Here is a 19,852-nt window from a genome sequence, read left to right as displayed (position 1 = left end):
TAAAAGGTTCGGCATCACTGAGGGATCTGCAGGATTAAAGGTAAGTGTAATTTTTTTTACTTTCACTTTAGTTCCACTTTAAGCTCAAAGAACATTTGTGAGGTCAGGTACTGATGTTGGATAAGAAGAAACAATCATAATTAGTGCTTCAGATCTGTGCTCTGTGCACGACGCTGGAGGTCCAGCACACAACATAGCTTGGAGAGTTGGCCTTTGTGAACAGAGGCTGTGTCATGCGAGACAGAGAAAGGCCTTCCCCTCATTGTACAAATGTTTGTATGGTGTAACATTACCAGAGCCTTTCACTGCACACACCTGTACTCACCTGTTCACATACTTCTCTCCATGTGATGCAATCTGAAATCCGAGATTTATTAGCTACTTTAAAAAATGATCTAAAAATCACAAGGAACCACAAAAAGATCAGACGTTTTGCTTTATTAATATCCTGACATTGTCAGTAGAAAACAAATGATAAAGTCTAACATAAAGATCTGTCCTTATAAACAATAATAAATAGAAGGCCTGCAACAAAAACAGCAGAGTCTAAAGTTGTGCAAGAGGAGGATTTCCTACAAACCGGCTCTGCGACTAACCAAACGGTTCCTGAAACACGAGGACCTTATACCGCCCGACGGAAAAGATCTTCGGCTTACAAAGGGATGAATCCCCAAGCTGCAGGTAAGATTGCTAAGCAAATGTAAACCAAACTATGACAGCTGCATAGCGTCAATGTTAAAATGCCATCTTGGAGTGGAGCCCCATGACAGGATTTTATTAATAGAAATACATCAATGTATGAATATTGTGTTCCAGTACCTGGACTTTTATTCTTATCATCTTCCTAAATTTTAGTGACTAGCTTCAATACAACCAAACCTCACAAAGAACAGATGGGCAGCTCAGGCAGGGTCCCTCTCCTATGTGCAACCCCTATTTAATGTACAGCGCCCTCGGAATATGTTGGCGCTATATAAAAACTGTTTAATAATAATAATCTGGAAGCACATGGCAGCTGGATACCTAGTGACAAAGCATTCCTACCAGGGGGGGTTGCATTTTTGGAATTTTAGCCTCAGGCGCAGCGCTCACATCACATTCTAGCGCAATGGAAGACCCTTATGCCAAGCAGTGTGATAGGGAGTTACCACAAGTGTTTCTCAAGCAGGGTTCCTCCAGAGTTTGCTAGGGGTTGTTTGAGCAATTTGTCTTAGGTCAGTTTACATTACCCCAATGATCTTTTTGGCTATCTGTAAGGTTGACATTATTTCCACTGGCCAGCAATGTGTACAATGTTTGAATAATGCTACATTTCTGTACAGCCAGATAAATTGTACAAAGTATGGTGCATGAGGGGTAAAAAAAACTTTTATTGCTTTGTGTAGGAATACAATACAAAAATGCATAGGAATTTTTCTGGCTGTCAGTTCGAGCAATCATGTCTAGGTTTGTAAGAGAGCTGTTCCGGCAATTACATCATGGAAATCATTATCATCAAAGGGTTTGAACCCATTTTAAGGAATAATGGTCCCTTTGAATATTCTTTCCAAATACCATCCAATTCTCCAATGCACAAAACACTGACCAACTGGCTTGCGGTCAGGTTTTACTTTTACGCTCCCCTCAGCCACCATGTATATATAACACCAAGTGTTTCATTATGCCAATGCAGACCCCAGTGAGCATACCCAATGTGCATAAAACACCAGGAACCAGCTTGACCTTTAGCAATTTAGATAATCCGTTCATAAAGTTTGGGGTAGGGTGGGTGGATATATTTGCTTACATTAACATGCATTGTTCTCAAAGAGTGCCAGATTGCCTTTACTTTTTCACAATACCGTGACCAAGCAGGCAAAGCCAGATTATCAGGTGATCACAAAGCTTGGGTTTTCCTGGCTCCTAACTCAATTTTATGACCACGGCGGTTATAAACATCCCAGTTACAGCGGGTGCATGCCGACATGCACATTCTTAGGCCAGCTCTGCAATAGATGATGATCTACCTAAAAGACTGAAGGGGGTTAGGCCAGATCACATGGAGCAGTGACCTGAACACCTGATATAGGGCTTTGGCACATGCAATCAATAAAAAAAAAATCACTTGATATTTATGAAAAGCTTACAAACTCATAGGGTGAGGAGGGTAATAAAGTGAAGACTGGGGCACCAGTCCAAAAAAATCAATGCTAAAAATCAAAGCTAAAATCAATGACTTTTTGGCACCCCTGCCATTAATTTATCAATTTTTTTGTTGTTCCTTTTCTTCTACACTTCCAAGTATCTGGTATTTAGGTGCAAATGTTCTTTGATTTCTACCAATGATGGTATCTCATGACGTTTTGGGCAGAAGCCCCCTTCTTCAGGGCGTGATCAACTAATGCGGATACATTTTTTACATTCAAACCTGGAAGCACATAGAGAGAGATGGATTATCGGGGTATAAAGAAGAGATCATTTGCATCCAACAGTCTTTCTTCTACACCTCAAGCCCTAAAACTTGCTCCATCAGTAGGCAGATGACTTCTGGTTTAGGAGAAGCCTTACTACTAACCTGACACTAAAGCTACTGTTCATTATATTGTCCAAATCAAAACCATCAGATTCCAGACCCTTCTGCTTTACTGCAACACTAAACCCACCATTCATCACATTATCCAAATAAATGCAAGCCATCCCCGAGATTCCGGTCCCTTCTACCTTACTGCTACAGCAACACCAAACCTATTGTTCCTCACGTTACCCGTATATCCAAGCTATCCAATTCAAATCCATTCACAAACCTTCTGCGTTGCCTTGTACTGGTCAGGGAACTCCCAAATGATATCTTTAGGTCACCAGTGCTGTAACTTTAAAGGAGGAAAGCTCTAGATTTGGCTGTGAAGGTAAATACCACCACCCTTCTGCCTTGACGCCCAGAGATTAAGTTTACTAGATTGCTAATGAGATGCCACCTAACCTGGCGATTCTGGCTGGTCAAATCAACCAAAGTTGTAATATGAGGGTCGTCTTGTGATTTACCATTGGTCTATGAATGCTTCTGGTGCAATGTTTTTTGATAAGCTCTTGAGTAAATAACTAAAGTTCAGTTTTTATACATAATGGCTCAGACCGGGCAATATTGCAGAAAAGGACAGGCAATGTACCTTCTGCAATAAGCACTCTCACCTGGCTCATGGCTCTGTTGAACTGTCAAACATGCTGAGCTGCGCATGTGGTTGGTTGTCAGGATACCCCGCTAACCTGGCTTCCCGGGACTAAATGAACTCCTGCATGCCTGGCCAATCACAATGGCCGATGGTCGTATTTAGGAAGAGAAGGAGGAAGAAGATGGCGCAGCCCTGCAACGGAACGAGGACAGGCGACTATAGCGAGGTTTAGTTAGGCTTTAAAACTTGTTGAAACCTGAATAAATGCACTGCCTAAGATCAGTTACTTCAGCCTGATATTGGAGCTTCTCTATGATCCAAATTTCACTTTGCTAAAGGTTCCCTGCACCAGCAGCCTCTCATCCCAATGTTTAAGGGTATTTTAGGTAGCCTGTAGAGCTCTCATTGGACGAGGGTAAAATAAGTTCCGAGGGGGTGGGACTCCATCTCCATGGGATGACAGGTTAACTTTATGCATATGGTGCTTTTTTTTTTTTTTTTTTTTTTTTGATACCTGGTGTAATCTCCTCACAAGTAATAACTAAAAAAAGTATGCCAGCTTTAAGTTCCATTTTAATTTTAACTTACTTTATTGCATTTTTTTTTAAATACTCTGTACAAGTTAAATAAGTAGAACATGTATAAGCGTTTCACTGCATATAAATTCAATTCTGGCATTTTTGTAACGCAGACCCAGTGCAAAGCAGCAGGGCGGCCAGCAGTTTTCACGCTAATCCTACTCGTCAGTCTCTCGGGAACTAACGACATCACCAACGCAAATCGCCTCAGTGACAGGGCTCGCTCCCGACACCCTCCATGAATCATGGCTGCTGTTGTGCTACTTCGGTAACTGGAAACTTTTTTTTTTTTGTCTTTCCTCCCCCGTTTTGGTTAGTTCTTAAGAGAATAAACAAATAACATATCCAAAGAAAATAATAAAAAAGTAACAAATACAGGGAAAAACAAAAATACAGTGTGTGGACTTAGGCTGTGCTTCCATTCTAGGAGTACCCAACAAGAAAATGCTAATACAGCTTAGAAATGAGTCTGAAAGGGAGAAATAATAAAAAAGAAAATAAAAGTCATGCAATAATAATAATAAAAAGAAAACAAATTATTGAGCTTCAACTTAAAATTTGCTGCAGCACAGTAGAATCCTGAAGATTTGGAAAGATTTTCCGGTTGTGATGTATTCGCCGTCTTGTCGCCATCACTGCTGTTTACACTCTGCAGGCTGAACTGCTTCTTTCTGTGAGGGATAAAAAGAAGTAGTGAAGGAAAACTGCCACTATTTATGGGTTCAGATAAAGAACTCTAAATCACCATTTCTTTCTTTATTGTCGGAAATAAATTCCATCATCCAATCAAATTAGAGACATCAAAAAGATGATGGACTGCAGAGACAAATTTACCTTTCAGTTTTCTATATTTCTTTACCCAGATAAGATTGCTTTATACTGCCCATGTGCCCAGCTGCCTCATTTATCCCTATGGTAATACCAGAATATTGGTTCTCAAGTTACAGCTTTTCTATGGTAGTGTAATGGGTCGGAGCCAGTGCAGTACAAAATTACCAAATTAACTTGATTTTAACAGAGTTTGGTCTTACTAGATTTGATCAAATTTAAGCGATCAATTTTTTTTTTTTTAAAAGGTGCAACATCCTTAAAAAAAAAAAAAAAAAATTAGTGCAGCATCTCCCCCTAATTTTTGGCTGCCTAGGTGGGCGAGAATGAATGGGAGCGCAAAGCCTCCCAGGATACCTACATAAGGCATCCCTGGAGGCTCTTGGGCGCTCCTTCTATGCATGCCCGTGCAGAAGGAGCCTTTTTGCTCAAAGAGAAAAATTAGCAATTTTTTTTTTCATCCTATGTCACCCAATCTCACGCCCGGGTGGGGTGATGTAGGGTGACGAAGATGGCGGCGCACGGAGTGCCAGTTTCAGGACGACGGGGGATCAGATGCCGGACACCCCCGGAGTGATCGGTCTGCCCTGTGGGATTGAAACTGTTTTTGTTTTGTTTTTTTGTTATTAGAGTATAGTTCCTCTTTAAGGATATACCAACAAATGAGATAGATGCCAGTTTTGTGAAACCACAAATGTGCAGTCACGGCACATCTTATGTCCACTTATAATCCACTTCTCCACTTTGATTTTAGGTTTACTATCGCAAAGAGCAGTTTCAATTTTTTTTCCAGAAATTAATTCCCATCCATAGCCCCATTATTTGGTTCCCATGCCTAGAAAGGGTATGGAGTACAGCTGATAACACACAGCAGTGTTCCCCCCAGTTTTTTCTCTCCCTTTTTTTTTTTTTTAAGCCAGGTGGGAAGAAACTGCAGATTGGTGGTCAAAAACTAAACAGGGTAACACGTGACAAATTTAGGAACATAGGAATCCAGTAATGCCTGTAATCAGATTTCTTCCACCCACCCTATACTTTGTTCAACTTTCTAATGCCCATCCCACGTTTGTACATCTAATTTTTTAGTTGTTTTTGTATTATGCCCCAACTGTCCTGTGCCCATGTATTGTGACTCAACTTTTCAGTAACTACAAAAAGACGGTGCACGCCCAGCTAAAACGCACTGGGGGAGAACATGCTCTGCGCTTCAGTGGAGAGCATGTGGACCAACTCTACATAAACGTTTCTTAGTCCCAGAGCTGTGCACTGTGTCTGCCTCAGTGGTAGGCTTCAGTATCAGAGTAAAATGATTTGGCTAAATGGTGCTGGGTGGTGCGGCCGGCTAATAAAGGGGGCTGGGGAGAACACCGCACTATAAAGAGTAACCAATGTAGAGCTGTTCAGTTGCTGAGCTTTGAATCATTGATGGATTCTTTGACTTTTGTTACTTCATGCCTGAATAACCTCAAAACCTGACAACATTGTGCACGTGTGCATTCATTACAAAAACAAATACCCAGCCCTATTAAATTAGTAGACTAAAAGATAGAAAATTAAATGTAAAAAAAAAATAATGTAAAAAACAATTTTATATTTCATGGGCCAACCCTCTGAATACAAAACATCAGGATAAGGGACAGACACAGACAATGAAAGATGCAGACATTGAGCTATAGAGACGTTGTCACTGTGGGCTTATGACGGGTATGAAAATTAGCTGAGCAAAGCAGGTGCTGGTCTCAGCCCACATCCAGACCACAGACTTTGCACGCTCACCTTAGCTTATAGTCCTATCTGAAATAATTTCACACCCAGTTTATTGGGGGTGAGGACTAAAAATCTGTGATCTCACTACTGGGCTTCTCACTGTTCTTCCTGCCGGAGAGAAAGCTGTACCCAGACATCTGTACTGCAAAAGTCTCCCTGTGTAGGTTTCATTCCAATCAGGATTTGTGCTATTTTCATCTCCCCATACCAGTTATTAGATTTCAGTTATCGTAAGGTTGTAGCTCAAAAGAAGATGCTTTGCACCTCTAGGAAAATGGCAGCTTCTACAGGAGAAGCATAAAGACATGTCAGGAATGGGTACAGGATTCAATGTCACAGTAATTACCAGTGACTAGACTTTGGCACCTGCTTGTTGTGGTGTCAGGAATTAGAAGAAAAGGAGGGGTTTCTCCTTTTCTTCTAATTCCTGACACCTAAACTAATTAAAGTGAGATTGTATTAATCATTTTCTGTTAGGGGGAGCAAACACCAGAAGATCCTTGCCGTTACCTGCTTTACAAGGAAACAGGGCTGTATCTAGGCATAAGTGTTCCAGGCAAGACGTTTAGGGCGCCGACTAGTAATGGCATCATTGCAGGCACAAACACCCACCAGCCATACCCCCAATATAACAAAAGCAGCTTCTGTTGTCCTCTATATCTCCATATATGCAGAGCAAGATAATGTAGTGGCTTTAGCTATTTGATCTGGCAGATTCCTCAGTGAAGTCTGATCCTGGTGATTTGTAATGGTGATGTGTCACTACGACCACAGGAGTAGAACTTTAAAATTGAATCCTTTGCATGCTGGAAACAGGTAGCTATGAATCTTACACCATGCTTCCCTACGTTGATCCCGATTTGGAAAGGGGGAACACTGACCTTTTATTATAGAGAAGTGCTAGGTGGTGGGGTGCACAGGGTGTAAATGTCTAAATTCTGGAAACATCTGAACTCAAGAAGGAAAACAAAGGAAAGAAAGGAGGAGGTCTTCCTCATCCTATTCGACATGCTCCTACTTTCTGGCCATTTAAAAGAGCTCCTAAAACCTATTTTTTCAAACTTGCCTACCGTCTTCTTCTGTCTTTTAAACCCTCACTACTCACCCACCATTCCATATCCCCACTCCTTGTGTATGGTACTTAGCCCTCCTCCTAAGATTGTAAGCAATTCAGGGCAGGGTCCTCTCCTCCTCCTGTGTCACTGTCTGTATCTATACATCATTTGTAACCCCTATTTAATGTACAGCGCTGTATAACATGTTGGCGTGTTATGTTAGGGTGACCACTAACTATACAAAATGCCTTGTAAAAATTTTTTTGAATTATTGCTTTTTTATGCTTTTGCAAATATCATGATGACACTATCGGGGAAGTTTCTTCCCCTTTCAGTGACCCACGGCTCCCTGCATGCAAAGTCCGGAGTCTGTCTGAAATTAGTGTTTTGTGACGTCCAAAAGTTTGGCGAACACTGCCCTAGATGGTGTCCAACCTGAAACACAAATATATAACAATAAAACCTCATTGTTTAAATGCCAAAGAATCCCCTCTTGTTCTTTTCTGCCTTTTTATTTGCCATGAACTAGGTAGGGGCTTTGGCAAAAAGTAGTAAGTCATATGGTACTCTCTTTCTGGTTTTCCTGAAAAGCCATACAGTGTCTATAAACTTTTGGCAGTATAAGGAACACATCTTCCCACATAAAGGAGAATATTTACTGCTAGAGTCTAAAACACAATTGATTGGTGATAGAGAGATAGAGAAGAATAAAGGGGAGAGGAACGATGAGATTAATGGAATTCCACCTTACCTAAGATTGTATGAATGACAAACAAGAAAAAAAATTACACCTAAACGGAAAAACAAAAATGTCAGAGATCAATTGAGGTGAACATGGCATGAAAAATAATGTGATTCTGGTCAATAAATATTAAAAAAAATAAAAATGACATGCACATTTTCACCATTCTTTGTAATAATATTAAAGCCCAACTGCAGCCTTCTTCAGTTTTGGACAGAGCAGTGACGAGATCAAACCTGTGATGTTTATAGTGGGGAGAGTGCGAAAGGGTTAGAACATATAAATGATCAAACCTCTTCCCAACATTGTCACATAAATCAAAACCTGAAAATATTTCATCCTTGCTTTATCCAAAACTAAAGAAAAAAAAAGGGCTTTAAATGATTTTTCCCATCACCATGATAAAAAAAAAGAAAAAGTAGACACATAATGAGAGGATGGCTACATTAATAAATTATTGGAATAAAAATATTAGAACTAAATGTGTGCTTTGAAGTAATCATCATAGACCTTTTATTGCTGAATTTGAATACAGCAGGCAGTGTTTGGGTTTGTTTTAGACAGTTTAGCACAAATGGAATATCTACAGATTGATTTTCCAGCACCAGAGTGCACTTACAAAGCCACGATTCCGAACTGTAGAGCGCCCCCCCCCTGTGACAATGTAGTGAATAATGCACAAGCAATCTAGGCTGGACCAGCAAGCACAGGTAGTGTGTGAATTAGTGAGTACATAAAGAAGTCAGCAAGAAGCAGCAACAGATACAGTGCACACATGGGAACATTTTACAACATTTAAACATTGTTTTAGAATATCAAACTATTAGAATGAATAGATTTTATAATAATTGGCTGTCATTTTCACTTCCTGTCATATGTATTAAAAGCACTAATAGTTATGCTGAATATGACAATTACTTTATGCAGTTTGGATAAAGTTTATTAAAAAGACAGGCAAACAGAGGGGTTGGCTATTTATATTGAACAAAAGTTTACATCAAGTCTAGATACAATATTGAGAACAAATATTCTAGTTTCTGATTGCCCCAACCTTATCAGAGCCAATGAGGTCTTGTTGGGATATCTGGCTATACAAATACTTTCTCTTAAATTAGGTATATAAAAAAAAAAAAGTCCATGAAAAAGGTTGGTTACAATTCTGACACGTTTCGACTTTATGACTTCCTCGGGGAAAGCTAAGGACAGACGAGCGGTTCAAATATTATACAATTATACATATGGTACAAGCAATACAGGTAATATATATCCACATTATAAAGAGCAAGACATAACTATTTGAATGGATCAGGATATCCTATATGAATAGGTAGGTGTTCGATGTTATAATATCTTGCTCTTTATATTGTGGATATATATTACCTGTATTGCTTGTACCATATGTATAATTGTGTAATATTTGAACTTAATATCTTGTCTGTCCCAAGCACCCCTGAGGAAGTCATTAAGGCGAAAGGCGTAGGGGGGTAACAGACAAAAAGGACCTCACAAGGCCTCTTCAAGTAACCAACTTTTTACATGGTCCTAATTGGATTTTTTACCTAATTTAATAGAAGTATTTGTATAGCTAGATATCCCAACAAGACCTCATTGGTTCTGATGAGGTTGGGAGAATCAGATACTGAAGCTTTTGTATTCCATACTGTATCTTCACTGATACTATTAATGTAAACTTTTGTTCAATATAATTAGTCCAAAACACCCCGCCGTTTGCCAGTCTTTTTAATATATCCTAAACTCTCTGTGAAAGTGTAACCACTTCTTTCCTGGATACTTAAAGCCCAAATGTGCCAGGGATTATGTCTGGACATGTTTGAATGTATACAACTTGATGGGCAGTGACAACAATTTGACCAGACAAGGACTAGGGAAAAAAATCTCACCAACACAAAGAAAATTAAGTACGATAGGGAAGGCTGGAACCCCAATTGGGTTTTTTGCGGATGATGTTTATCCCTAACTTCCTATCTAGTGGGACCAAAGCCAAAAGACAGGAAACCAATACACGGAGCCCTGGCAGTGGTTTGCATTCTACTAGAAGATGATGATCCACAAGCAGAGATTGCAGCTGTGGCGTTGATGGGAAGGGCAAACACTGCATCAATGGAAGGTAAAATTAAAAAAGGTAAGTCTGCCATTGTGTGAATAGGTGTACATCATGGCAACAGCTCACCATGGCACCTAGACAAAAATACTTTCCAACCTAAAACGTTTTAAAATGCCTCGTCTTTTGAACCCCTAAACTGGAGACAAGTCACATTGTAATTGTGTATTTAAAAGTTAATAAATGTTCTAAAAAATATAACAACACATACCTTTACTGGCTCATCGTCATCCTCCTCACACTCCTCTTCCCCTTCCATCTCCTACAAAACAAAGAAAGGTTTCTTTTGTAAAGAAATCTCTATTCACAATCATTGGGGAGTAGAAGTAGAGGAAGGGAAATTAAACTTGTAGGGGGGGGTTCTTCTTCCTTCAGTCATGCGACCTCAACCTTTTATTTTTTCTATTATACAAGCTCACAAATCTCCATCCATGCCAATTACAAGGAGGTTCCATTCATTGGAACCTCCTGCTGGACTGGCAATGCCATGGAAGTTAGGAACTTTTAGGGATGAAGAGCCAGAATAATGGAGAGATCTAAGGGATGTAGACCCCACTGGTTATAAGTCTGTGTTATTCAGCTTAGCGTCCTTCCCACTTGTGGAAGGATTGCTTTCAGACAGATAGACAAAAGAGTCAAATGCCAGAGGAAGAAGTTTGTGAACCAGATTAAAAGAGTTCTGAACTCAAAGGTCTGGCTGTTTTTAGCTTCACGCAGACCAAACATATAGAAAACCACACTCTGCACACTGACCAAGAACATACTGAAGCTGCTGGATTGGCATGAAAGTATGGAATTGGGATTTCCAAAAGGAATCAGCAATGGCAGGATGCCTCTCTCTAAGAAAATGATTGTTTTTTGCATACTTGGCCATTTTATATTTAAATGAAACTGATACAAAGAATAATTTAAACTACTCACCTCCTCCTCTCCTTCTTCCCCTTCTTCAAACTAAAAGTAAAAAAATAAATAAATACAGTCAATACAATTATTACACCAGATACTAGCATCGACTTTTAGTGTCTACATCATAGGTTTTCACATCTCCCACATCCAAACTGATTATATTTCAACAGTAATAATACATGCACTTCTATTTTCACCATATGGATATAGCAGCAAAGATCAGAAGCCCTACACACACTTTTTTTTAACTCCACACAATATCCTACATATGGGAAATTAAATAGAAAGATTAGCACACTTCTTTGAGCAAGCTCTTTTGCAATGCACATTCTAACTTCCTGTTGAATGTATTTTCAGGAGCCTGGGACTTTTAGGTGTGTGAGAAGCTTACAGGAGGTATGTGGATAAGTCTGGAGTCTCTCAGCAATATGACATATTCTTTTGAAACCCACTCATGAAGAAGACAACATATTTTCTAATAGTGTACAGTGCTTTAACTTTCCTAGCCAAGCAGTGTGATTTTATGAATGTATGTATTTAAACTGGACACCCCTCTAAATTCTAAGGAGAAAACTTGAAATTTAACCCGCATGTCCTAAAGCAGTAAAATCTATCATATAGGCCATGTAGCTTTTGAAATAAAACCAGTTTTCGTATATCTTCAGCATTTTAAATGATTGTGTGTGCGTCTGTTTCTCCAAACCCCATGTCACACTAGTAAACCTGTTGCCGGTGAGAATTCCCCAGGGACAGGTTCACTAGAAAAAAATATGGAGGACACTGAAGGCAGAAGTCTGCTTTGGATGATTTGCTCTCCCATTAGTCTGGGCAGCGAGGCATCACTCCCTGGCTGGTAAAGAATCTGCAAAATGTGAGTCACAGACCGAAGAGCGCCAATTTGCTCCTGCACCCATCAAGGGAGAATTTTCACTCCCTGATGTGGGGTCCAAAGCATTTTGCCAGCAGATACCATGTCCTCCAGCCTTCTTTTGCTATCCAAAATCTTAACTGGAGGCTATCTGGGTTCCAGTCAATTTTCCTAGTGCTGGCATGGCTTTGGCAGAGACACAAGGACAGATGTTAATGGATATATAGATTTGTCTTTAAATCTTTCAGCCTTCACTTAACAAACAGTACAGTATCCACCACCTGCAACCAATAGGCTGCTACACCATGAGGCTATAAATCACTGTTATGTTGAAGAATATTAATATTTTATATGAACATACACTGTCTTCATCCTCAATTGCTTCTCCAGTGAAATAAAGAACAGCTCTGGGAACTATTCTTTCTCGGAAAAAGTGACCAAGTTCAAAATCAGCTGCTAGAGTGTTTTCCATCTCTTCATCCTGCAAAGAAAAATGTAATGTATTATTAATTTGCATGGAAATTTTGCATAGGAAAAACATTGGAATCACATTTTTGACATTTTATTTCATTAAATGGGTTGTCAACATCAGTTGCCTCCATGACCAGCACAATGCAGCATTAACATTTCACTAAATCCACTGAATGGCAACTCTGAAATCTTGTTCTTAAAACTGAACTCCAGACAGATGTAAAATACAAGTAAATGTAGAACATAAAAATGTATTTTAAAGGGACAGAACTATAAGACATAGGTTGAGCTGAATGCAAATGTACTAAACATGGCAAATATTGAAATGAGAACAGCGGATTGCCAGAAGTAAAGGCCACTGATGCTCAGGTCCTGGTCTAAACCAGCGGTCTCTGGACACAACCCGTGGGTGGGTTTTTGGCATCATGACGTCACTCTAGGGGAAGTTTCTTCCCCTTTGAGTGACACACGGCTCACTGCGTATGATGCGGCCCAGAGTCCATGCATTTAGTGGTCTGAAGGTCCCAAAAGGTTGGTGACCACTGCTCTAAACAATAGCTGAGGGTAGGATGCAGGTCACCAGCTGTACTGTCAGGCAGTGGTGCATTTCTGAATAGTTTCTCTATGACATTGGCCTTATTTAAAAATAGGCACTATACTGCAAACCTAAAGATGACAATTGCATGAAAGACTTTCTGTTGCATGTAAAACATTTTCCTAAGGATCAACATATACTTCAATCTTGTGGATTTGGGAGGTCTTCTCCAGCCAATAAAAAGTTTAGGAGTTGATGCAGTTGCCCCATTCTGAAATAAAGCAATACAATGGTGCAAGCATTATACTCACCATTTCTTCCCCTTCACTGGCTGCTGAAAGGCAAGAAAAAAAAAAAAGATTAAAAGAGAAATAAAATACATAGAACACTACATGGGAAGCTGCCAGTACAGAAATATGGAAACAATGGAACTTGGCTGACTAGGTGTAGGTTGTGGTTCTGTCAGAGTTACTGACCCGAGAGAAGTACACACACCTAATAATGTATTGGAAATGGGTTAGCACATTCTTGTTTTGAGCAAGTGGCTCACAATTACTTTACAAGGATTGTACCTTCAAAAACAAAAAAACTACTAAATCTATAGCCATGGTTCTACCCCAGCAGGTTCTTTTTAAAGTGGACCTCAAAAAAGGAGGGTTTAACATCTTACAGCTACAGCATATGATAAAATAGCAAACCACGCAATCTGAGCCAACAGGTTCTCACTTCAATGTGACTCAAGATATATATATGATACATGCCTTCCTTTCTCCCCCCCACTGCTCCATTCAGCCACAAGAAGCAGCACCATGTAAAGCCTTGAACTGTAACTTAAAGGGAGTTGGGAACTCCCAGGGCCCAAGTGACAACGCTTTGTGTCCTAAAAACAGTCAAGTGCCAAGTCTGTTGTGTAGATTGGAGAGGACAAACTGGCATAATCCCAAAGCTGGAGTAGTTTTCATCCCAGCAAAATGGAGTGCAAAGGAAGAGAAGGTGAACACAAGTGCCTAACCAGGTTCAGCTTATTGGCGGTTTAATTTAAAGTAGCACACTGATACAAAAATGACATGATTAGCAGACAAAACACATTTTACCTTTGATGGGGCTGAAGAAGTTAAAGAAAGACTCGTTGGGGACTTGTTTCGTTATAGTCCGCACAGTGCCTCGTCCCTTGTGCTTTTGCTTCTTTTTTATTGTTTTAACAGTAACATTTTTGCCCTTTTTCCAGTCGATGGTGCACCTGGTACAAAGACAAAAACACAAAAAATCAAATGATCGGTAATAGTGATAGGCTGGGCTTTCCATGGACTTAGAGGTGGTATGACAAATTACAAGCACAGGAAGACCATTACAATTTCTTGCAAGCTCAGCTCTGGGAAGAATGACATGAGAAAAACACATTGTTTAAGGAACCCCAAGCAACCTCTGGAGGAAGCCCAACTGAGAAACACTGCTCCACAGTAACTCAACGGAAAAGGAATGAAAATATAAGGTATCATAAGGAAAAAGAATCCAAAAGGGAGAAAAGAAGTCCTAGCCAGTCACACAGACACAACACATCCAAATTGGTTTGAATCTCATCCAGGACACTGTCTGTATGGAGTTTGCAGGTTCTCGTGTTTGCGTAGGTTTTCTCCGGGTACTCCGGTTTCCTCCCACATTCCAAAAACATGCAGTTAGGTTCATAGACTGTGGTAATGACATATGACAATGGTAGGGATATTAGATGGTCAGCCCCATTGAGGGACAGCTAGTGACAGGACTATGGATTTACAGTGCTGCGTAATATGTTGGCGCTATACAAATACTGTGTAATAACATATTCAAGTACATTCTCCTCCAGCAGTTTACTGTCTACAAGCAGTCAGCTGCACAACATTGCTTTGGACCAGCTTCCTGATAAGGGCAATGGTGAACCACATCTTTCCATTGTGTGGGATCAGGGACACGGCAACATTTCTGGAGTATAAATGGAAGACCACTGCCACCATAACCAAGGGCCGCCAGATATTTTCACCCCCCTCATGGAAGTGTCCCATTGGGTATAAATTTGGCAGGTGTTAGATGTGTTTTCAAACCCACGTATAACTCTGAAAGCTCTGAGGCAGATTACATGATGGGAGTATTATTAGCAATATTGTGCCATTGGTCATTGTCAAGTGTATGTAAACCTTTTTACCAAATGGCTTAAGCTTCAGTTGGATAAAATTCCAAATATGCAGGTGAAAGCATACACTCACTGGATATTTCTATAAAAGCAACACATACAAAAAGATTAATAACATCTTTTAAATTGACATTAACATGTTAAAGCTTACAGGAGATTTTAGCAACTGGGTTTACATATACTTTAATCTATGCTATAAAACAAAGGGGCTCTGGGTCAGCAGCTGCTGGGGGGATTTGCATGAGCCTGCCCATTAGTACAAAACTGGTGCCAAAAATACATACCGTATTTTTCGGACCATAAGACGCACTTTTTTCCCCCCTAAAGTGGGGGGAAAATCAGGGTGCGTCTTATGGTCCGAATGCATATTTTTTTACTTACCTGTATCCCCGCAGCCAGTGTCCTCTTCCTGTGTCCCAGCGTGCGGCACTTGTGCCCGCCCACGAAGGCGGCGCCGATTGATTTCATGAATGCCGATCGGCGCCGCCTTCATGGGCGGGCACAAGTGCCACACGCTGGATCTCAGGGAAACACAGAGGAGGAACACAGACAGAGGCAGATAGCAGCCAATGTCTGTGTTCCTCCTCTGTGTTCCAGCGTGCGGCACTTGTGCCGGCCCACGAAGGCGGCGCCGATTGATTTGATGAATGCCGATCGGCGCCGCCTTCATGGGCGGGCACAAGTGCCGCACGCTGGATCTCAGGGGAAATCAAATGAATTTTTTTTTCTTGTTTTCCCGTGCGGAAAACCTGCTGCGTCTTATAGTCCGGAGCGTCTAATGGTCCGAAAAATACGGTAATTATCAGATGGATGCGTTTAAGCAATGTAATCCTTGCTCTTTTTCCATGCATTTGCAATACAATCTGTCAAAGCCAGTTGTAAAAACAGAATTCTCACAAAATCGAGATACACGAGTAAGAAAACTGCCTAAAAGTTTTGTTGGAACTAATGTAGGCAGCAGGGTGGCTCAAAGGTTAGCACTCTGCAGCACCAGGTCCCAGGTTCGAATCTCACTATCTGCATAAAATTTGCAGGTTCTCCCCGTGGGTTTCCTCCCACATTTCAAACACATGCAGTTAGGTTTATTGGCTACCTCCCAAATTTGTCCTTAGACTGTATTATTGACATATGACTATGGTAGGGACATTTGATTGTGAGCCCTATTGAAGAACATCTAGTGATGTGACTATGGACTTAGTGCAGCGCTGCGTAATATGTTGGCACTATATAAATACTGTGCAATAATAATAATAATAATAGTAGATACCAGTAGCTGCCCTAGCTAATAAGTGATTAGCTTGGAACCAATGAGTGAAAAGTGTGCATTTTGAAACTGCTGAGAATAAAAGGTATACTGTACGTCCTAAAATTTACAAAATAAAACATCCTTACCCTTCACAGTCAATGATTTCAGGTCCCTCAAATGAAAAGGGGTCAGCAGAGTCTGGCTCAGATTTCATTTTGTAGGTTTTCGTCAGGACCTGATTAGTGAAAAACTCGTTGGGCCCGAAAAGGAACTCTAATGTAAAAGCCTGAAATTTGTAAGAAATGGTTAATAATAAAAAAAAAACATCACATTTTCAATATTACTACATTTACTTAAGAAAAGACATACAAATGCAGTGGAGAAACAGCTACAACTGGGCTTACTGAAGAATCCAAACACTCAATTTTAAATAATCATAACGTAAGATTATTTACATGCAATTGCTCTAGCATCAACTGCATATTTTTGCTCTGGATTGGCTTCCTGAATGTGACCATATCTGTGCAATGTATCAGCATGGCCGCTTGTACTTTAAATTAGGGTTACAAGTGACAGGGTGAAAAACAAGGAGTACAATTAGGAGTACACAAACAAGGATCTCCATATGCAGGGGTTGTTAGTGGAAACTCATTTTGTGTGCATGCATTATTAAAAAACAAATTTGCTTTCCAGTACATTACTACTCACCATTGGTTGTCCTGGCCCTGAAAACTTCACTTTCACATCCTGCAAATGTTTTAGGATTGGCTCATCATGTTCCTGTTAAAAGTAAAGGAGAACATTAATCTAAAACCCAATTAAAGGCACATTTAATTCCCATTGATGTGTTTATTATACCCTTCAGGAAAAGTACCTGATTTTTTTTTGTAAAACAGATCAAAACAACTTTCGCAAGGCTAATCAAGCTGCTAATGTAGTTGGGAACATGCAGCTTCCATCCGGACAATAGTTGCTGATCTCTGTGTGTATAGATACATTGCACCTGTCAATCCAGTTCATTCACGGTTCCAAATGATTCGGGCAAGCATGGGGTTTACTGATGAGGGAAACCATATTGTGGCTTTTAATGAACCCCCAAAGTACTGAATTCAGATAGGGACAGTAATTTGAATTCTAAGATATTGTCAGAATTGAAAGATCTCCAATATCTCTGATGACAGATGTCCTATAAAAAAAAAGTCTGCTATAACTATAACTACAAAACTAACCTGTAAAGATATAGTGATCATGTCTACATTCTTAAAAATAGTCAGCCAGAAGTCAGGGATTCCTTTGATGTCCTCTGCACTCGGCGTATCAGATATTGTCATCTTATTTTTCACATCCTCCTAGATGAAACAAAAAGAAAAAAAATGTCTGTAATCTTTCTTTAAGGTTTTTTTAAAACAGTAAAGGGGTTGAACCATACCCCCATCTATCCACCATAAGCCCCCATCCCAAGAGTTTTATCTTTACATTTAGTCCTGTGGACTTAAAGTACAAGAAAACCTTACCAGTGACAAAAGTGGGGGAAAGCAACAGCCTTCTTCCACTTTTGATGACACTGGAACAAGTCTCCCTATTGGAAACATCAATTTATTAAACGTCTGTGGTGCAAGAAATCTCCTACTGGCCCACAGACAGTGGCACTTTTAGAAAATCTATGCCACACACAGAAACCAGATATTAGAGATCATTTTATTGCAGGCTGAATCCCATCTAATGGAAAATTGGGCATTCTCGAGTATATAAAACATTGATCTTCAATTCTTGTATTTTGTCAATATGATGCTCCTCTTCTACTTTCCACCTCTCCACTTTGACCACCAAAAACGTAACTGGCAGGAGGAGCTCCCTCCGCTACTGGTGGTGGGGATAACAGGGCAGGCTGAGAGGTGCACAATGGTAACCAGGTACACAGTCTCATTATGGCCAAGTCACTAGACTTCTTCCAAAATTAATCCAATAAAAGCCACATTCTGCATTGGAGTATCTTTTCTTTGCACACCATCAAAGCCCATCTAATCACTTTTCTTACCGACAATTTCTCTTTGTCTTCCTCCTCACCACCGCTGTGCCATTCACATTCATCATCTGTCGGCTCCACTCCTCCCGTAACAATACACATTCTCTACAAATAAAATATTCAGAAAAATCAGTATAAAAATGAACACATCATGAACACATTTTGCTATAAAGACACAGGGTGGCACTTGGAATGTAAATAGAACATTTATATTTAAAAATTTAAAATTTAATTCCCTACAAGGCACTACAGTGCCCAGACTGTTCTCAGCTTCTACTCCAGGCTACCAGTTAATGCTTCATATATTCCTATGAAGAAACCCTCAGGATAGGTCAACATTGTTCAGCTTAGCCCAGCTTGTCACAGATATGATTTACTTTGCCAATGTTCCAGTTACTTATAACCATATGGCTCTAACCTTGCTACACACCACCCAAAGCAGTCTTATTTCTCTTTGATTGCTATATTGTTTCTTCTTACAATGTAGACATGAGGCTTATCAATCTTTTCCACCTCTTTTTGTGGCAGGGAGTCTTCTTCTGAAATACACTGTGAACAAAGGGTGCCATGGTAAACTCCCTTAGGACGGAGGTATGACACACATTCAATCATAGTATGACACCAGTCTTCAGGCTTGAATGATTTTGGGTTATCACTGAACCCAGAGTACTGAGGGAGTCTAAGGTACCTTGGGAACATATTTGGTTTAAAAAAAATATGTAAAACCCAAACTAAAACTTACTGAAGTTGCTGCATCTACAAAGAAATGCAAGACTTGGAAAGGAAAAACAGTATTGAGGAAAATATATAAGTACAAACATCAGTCCCTCTTAAAGCGGAACTAAACTTAAAATAAAAAAAAACACACTTACCTATAATCTGCAGATCCCTCGATGGCACTGGACCATGCCTTGATCCTGTCCCGCATTGTCCTAAAATTCCTCTTTGACCAAGCACTGGAAGCACGGGCGCCACCATCTTCAGTTTTTGGTCTTTTTGCTACGTCACCTGATCTCGCACTGCACAAGATGGGTGACGTAGCAGCTGTAACGGAGGAAAAAAAACGAGTACCGATCTCACTGCGTATGTGCGAGATCAGCATCTCTTTCCCCTTAGTGTAAAAAATGCCGGAGAGCGGGCATGCACAGAAGGAGCACCCATAGCCTCCTGGGATGCGTGTATCGCGGGAGGCTCTGCATTTTAATGTTAGTGTTGCACTTTATAAAAAAAAAAGTAAGTAACATTCTTACTTTACATATAAGGGTTATCTACACTTTAATGTAAAATGAAAATGTTGAGTTTAGATCTGCCTAAAGAAAATTAAAATTCTGACACTTGAAAGAATTCAGAGATTGTCAGTAAACAGCAGAAAATGCTAATCAGTCACACATT

General features: G+C 40.1%; 1 protein-coding gene across 3 annotated transcripts in view; it reads right to left on the bottom strand.

Moving 5' to 3' along the window:
- Nucleotides 1-419: 419 nt before the first annotated feature.
- The window catches only part of NAP1L4 (nucleosome assembly protein 1 like 4), a 34,308-nt gene continuing 14,875 nt past the window's right edge, over nucleotides 420-19,852 (bottom strand). Inside the window, exons 5-15 of one of the 3 annotated variants that reach the window (XM_072422192.1) lie at nucleotides 18,473-18,565; nucleotides 17,664-17,783; nucleotides 17,143-17,214; nucleotides 16,581-16,720; nucleotides 14,116-14,261; nucleotides 13,333-13,355; nucleotides 12,377-12,496; nucleotides 11,163-11,192; nucleotides 10,453-10,503; nucleotides 8,129-8,168; nucleotides 420-4,398 (exon numbers count right to left, since the gene is read on the bottom strand). In XM_072422192.1, the coding sequence (XP_072278293.1) occupies nucleotides 8,163-8,168; nucleotides 10,453-10,503; nucleotides 11,163-11,192; nucleotides 12,377-12,496; nucleotides 13,333-13,355; nucleotides 14,116-14,261; nucleotides 16,581-16,720; nucleotides 17,143-17,214; nucleotides 17,664-17,783; nucleotides 18,473-18,565 (801 nt within the window). In that variant the 3' untranslated portion in view covers nucleotides 420-4,398; nucleotides 8,129-8,162. The remainder of the gene's footprint in view (nucleotides 4,399-8,128; nucleotides 8,169-10,452; nucleotides 10,504-11,162; nucleotides 11,193-12,376; nucleotides 12,497-13,332; nucleotides 13,356-14,115; nucleotides 14,262-16,580; nucleotides 16,721-17,142; nucleotides 17,215-17,663; nucleotides 17,784-18,472; nucleotides 18,566-19,852) is intronic. The other 2 variants (XM_072422190.1, XM_072422191.1) reach the window with 2 other exon arrangements.

This window comes from Pyxicephalus adspersus, chromosome 9 (assembly GCF_032062135.1).
Source record: "Pyxicephalus adspersus chromosome 9, UCB_Pads_2.0, whole genome shotgun sequence".
In the NCBI taxonomy this organism is placed as follows: domain Eukaryota; kingdom Metazoa; phylum Chordata; class Amphibia; order Anura; family Pyxicephalidae; genus Pyxicephalus; species Pyxicephalus adspersus.
The sequence above is the reverse complement of the archived record's forward strand: the minus strand, read 5'-3'. Positions and strand labels throughout refer to the sequence as shown.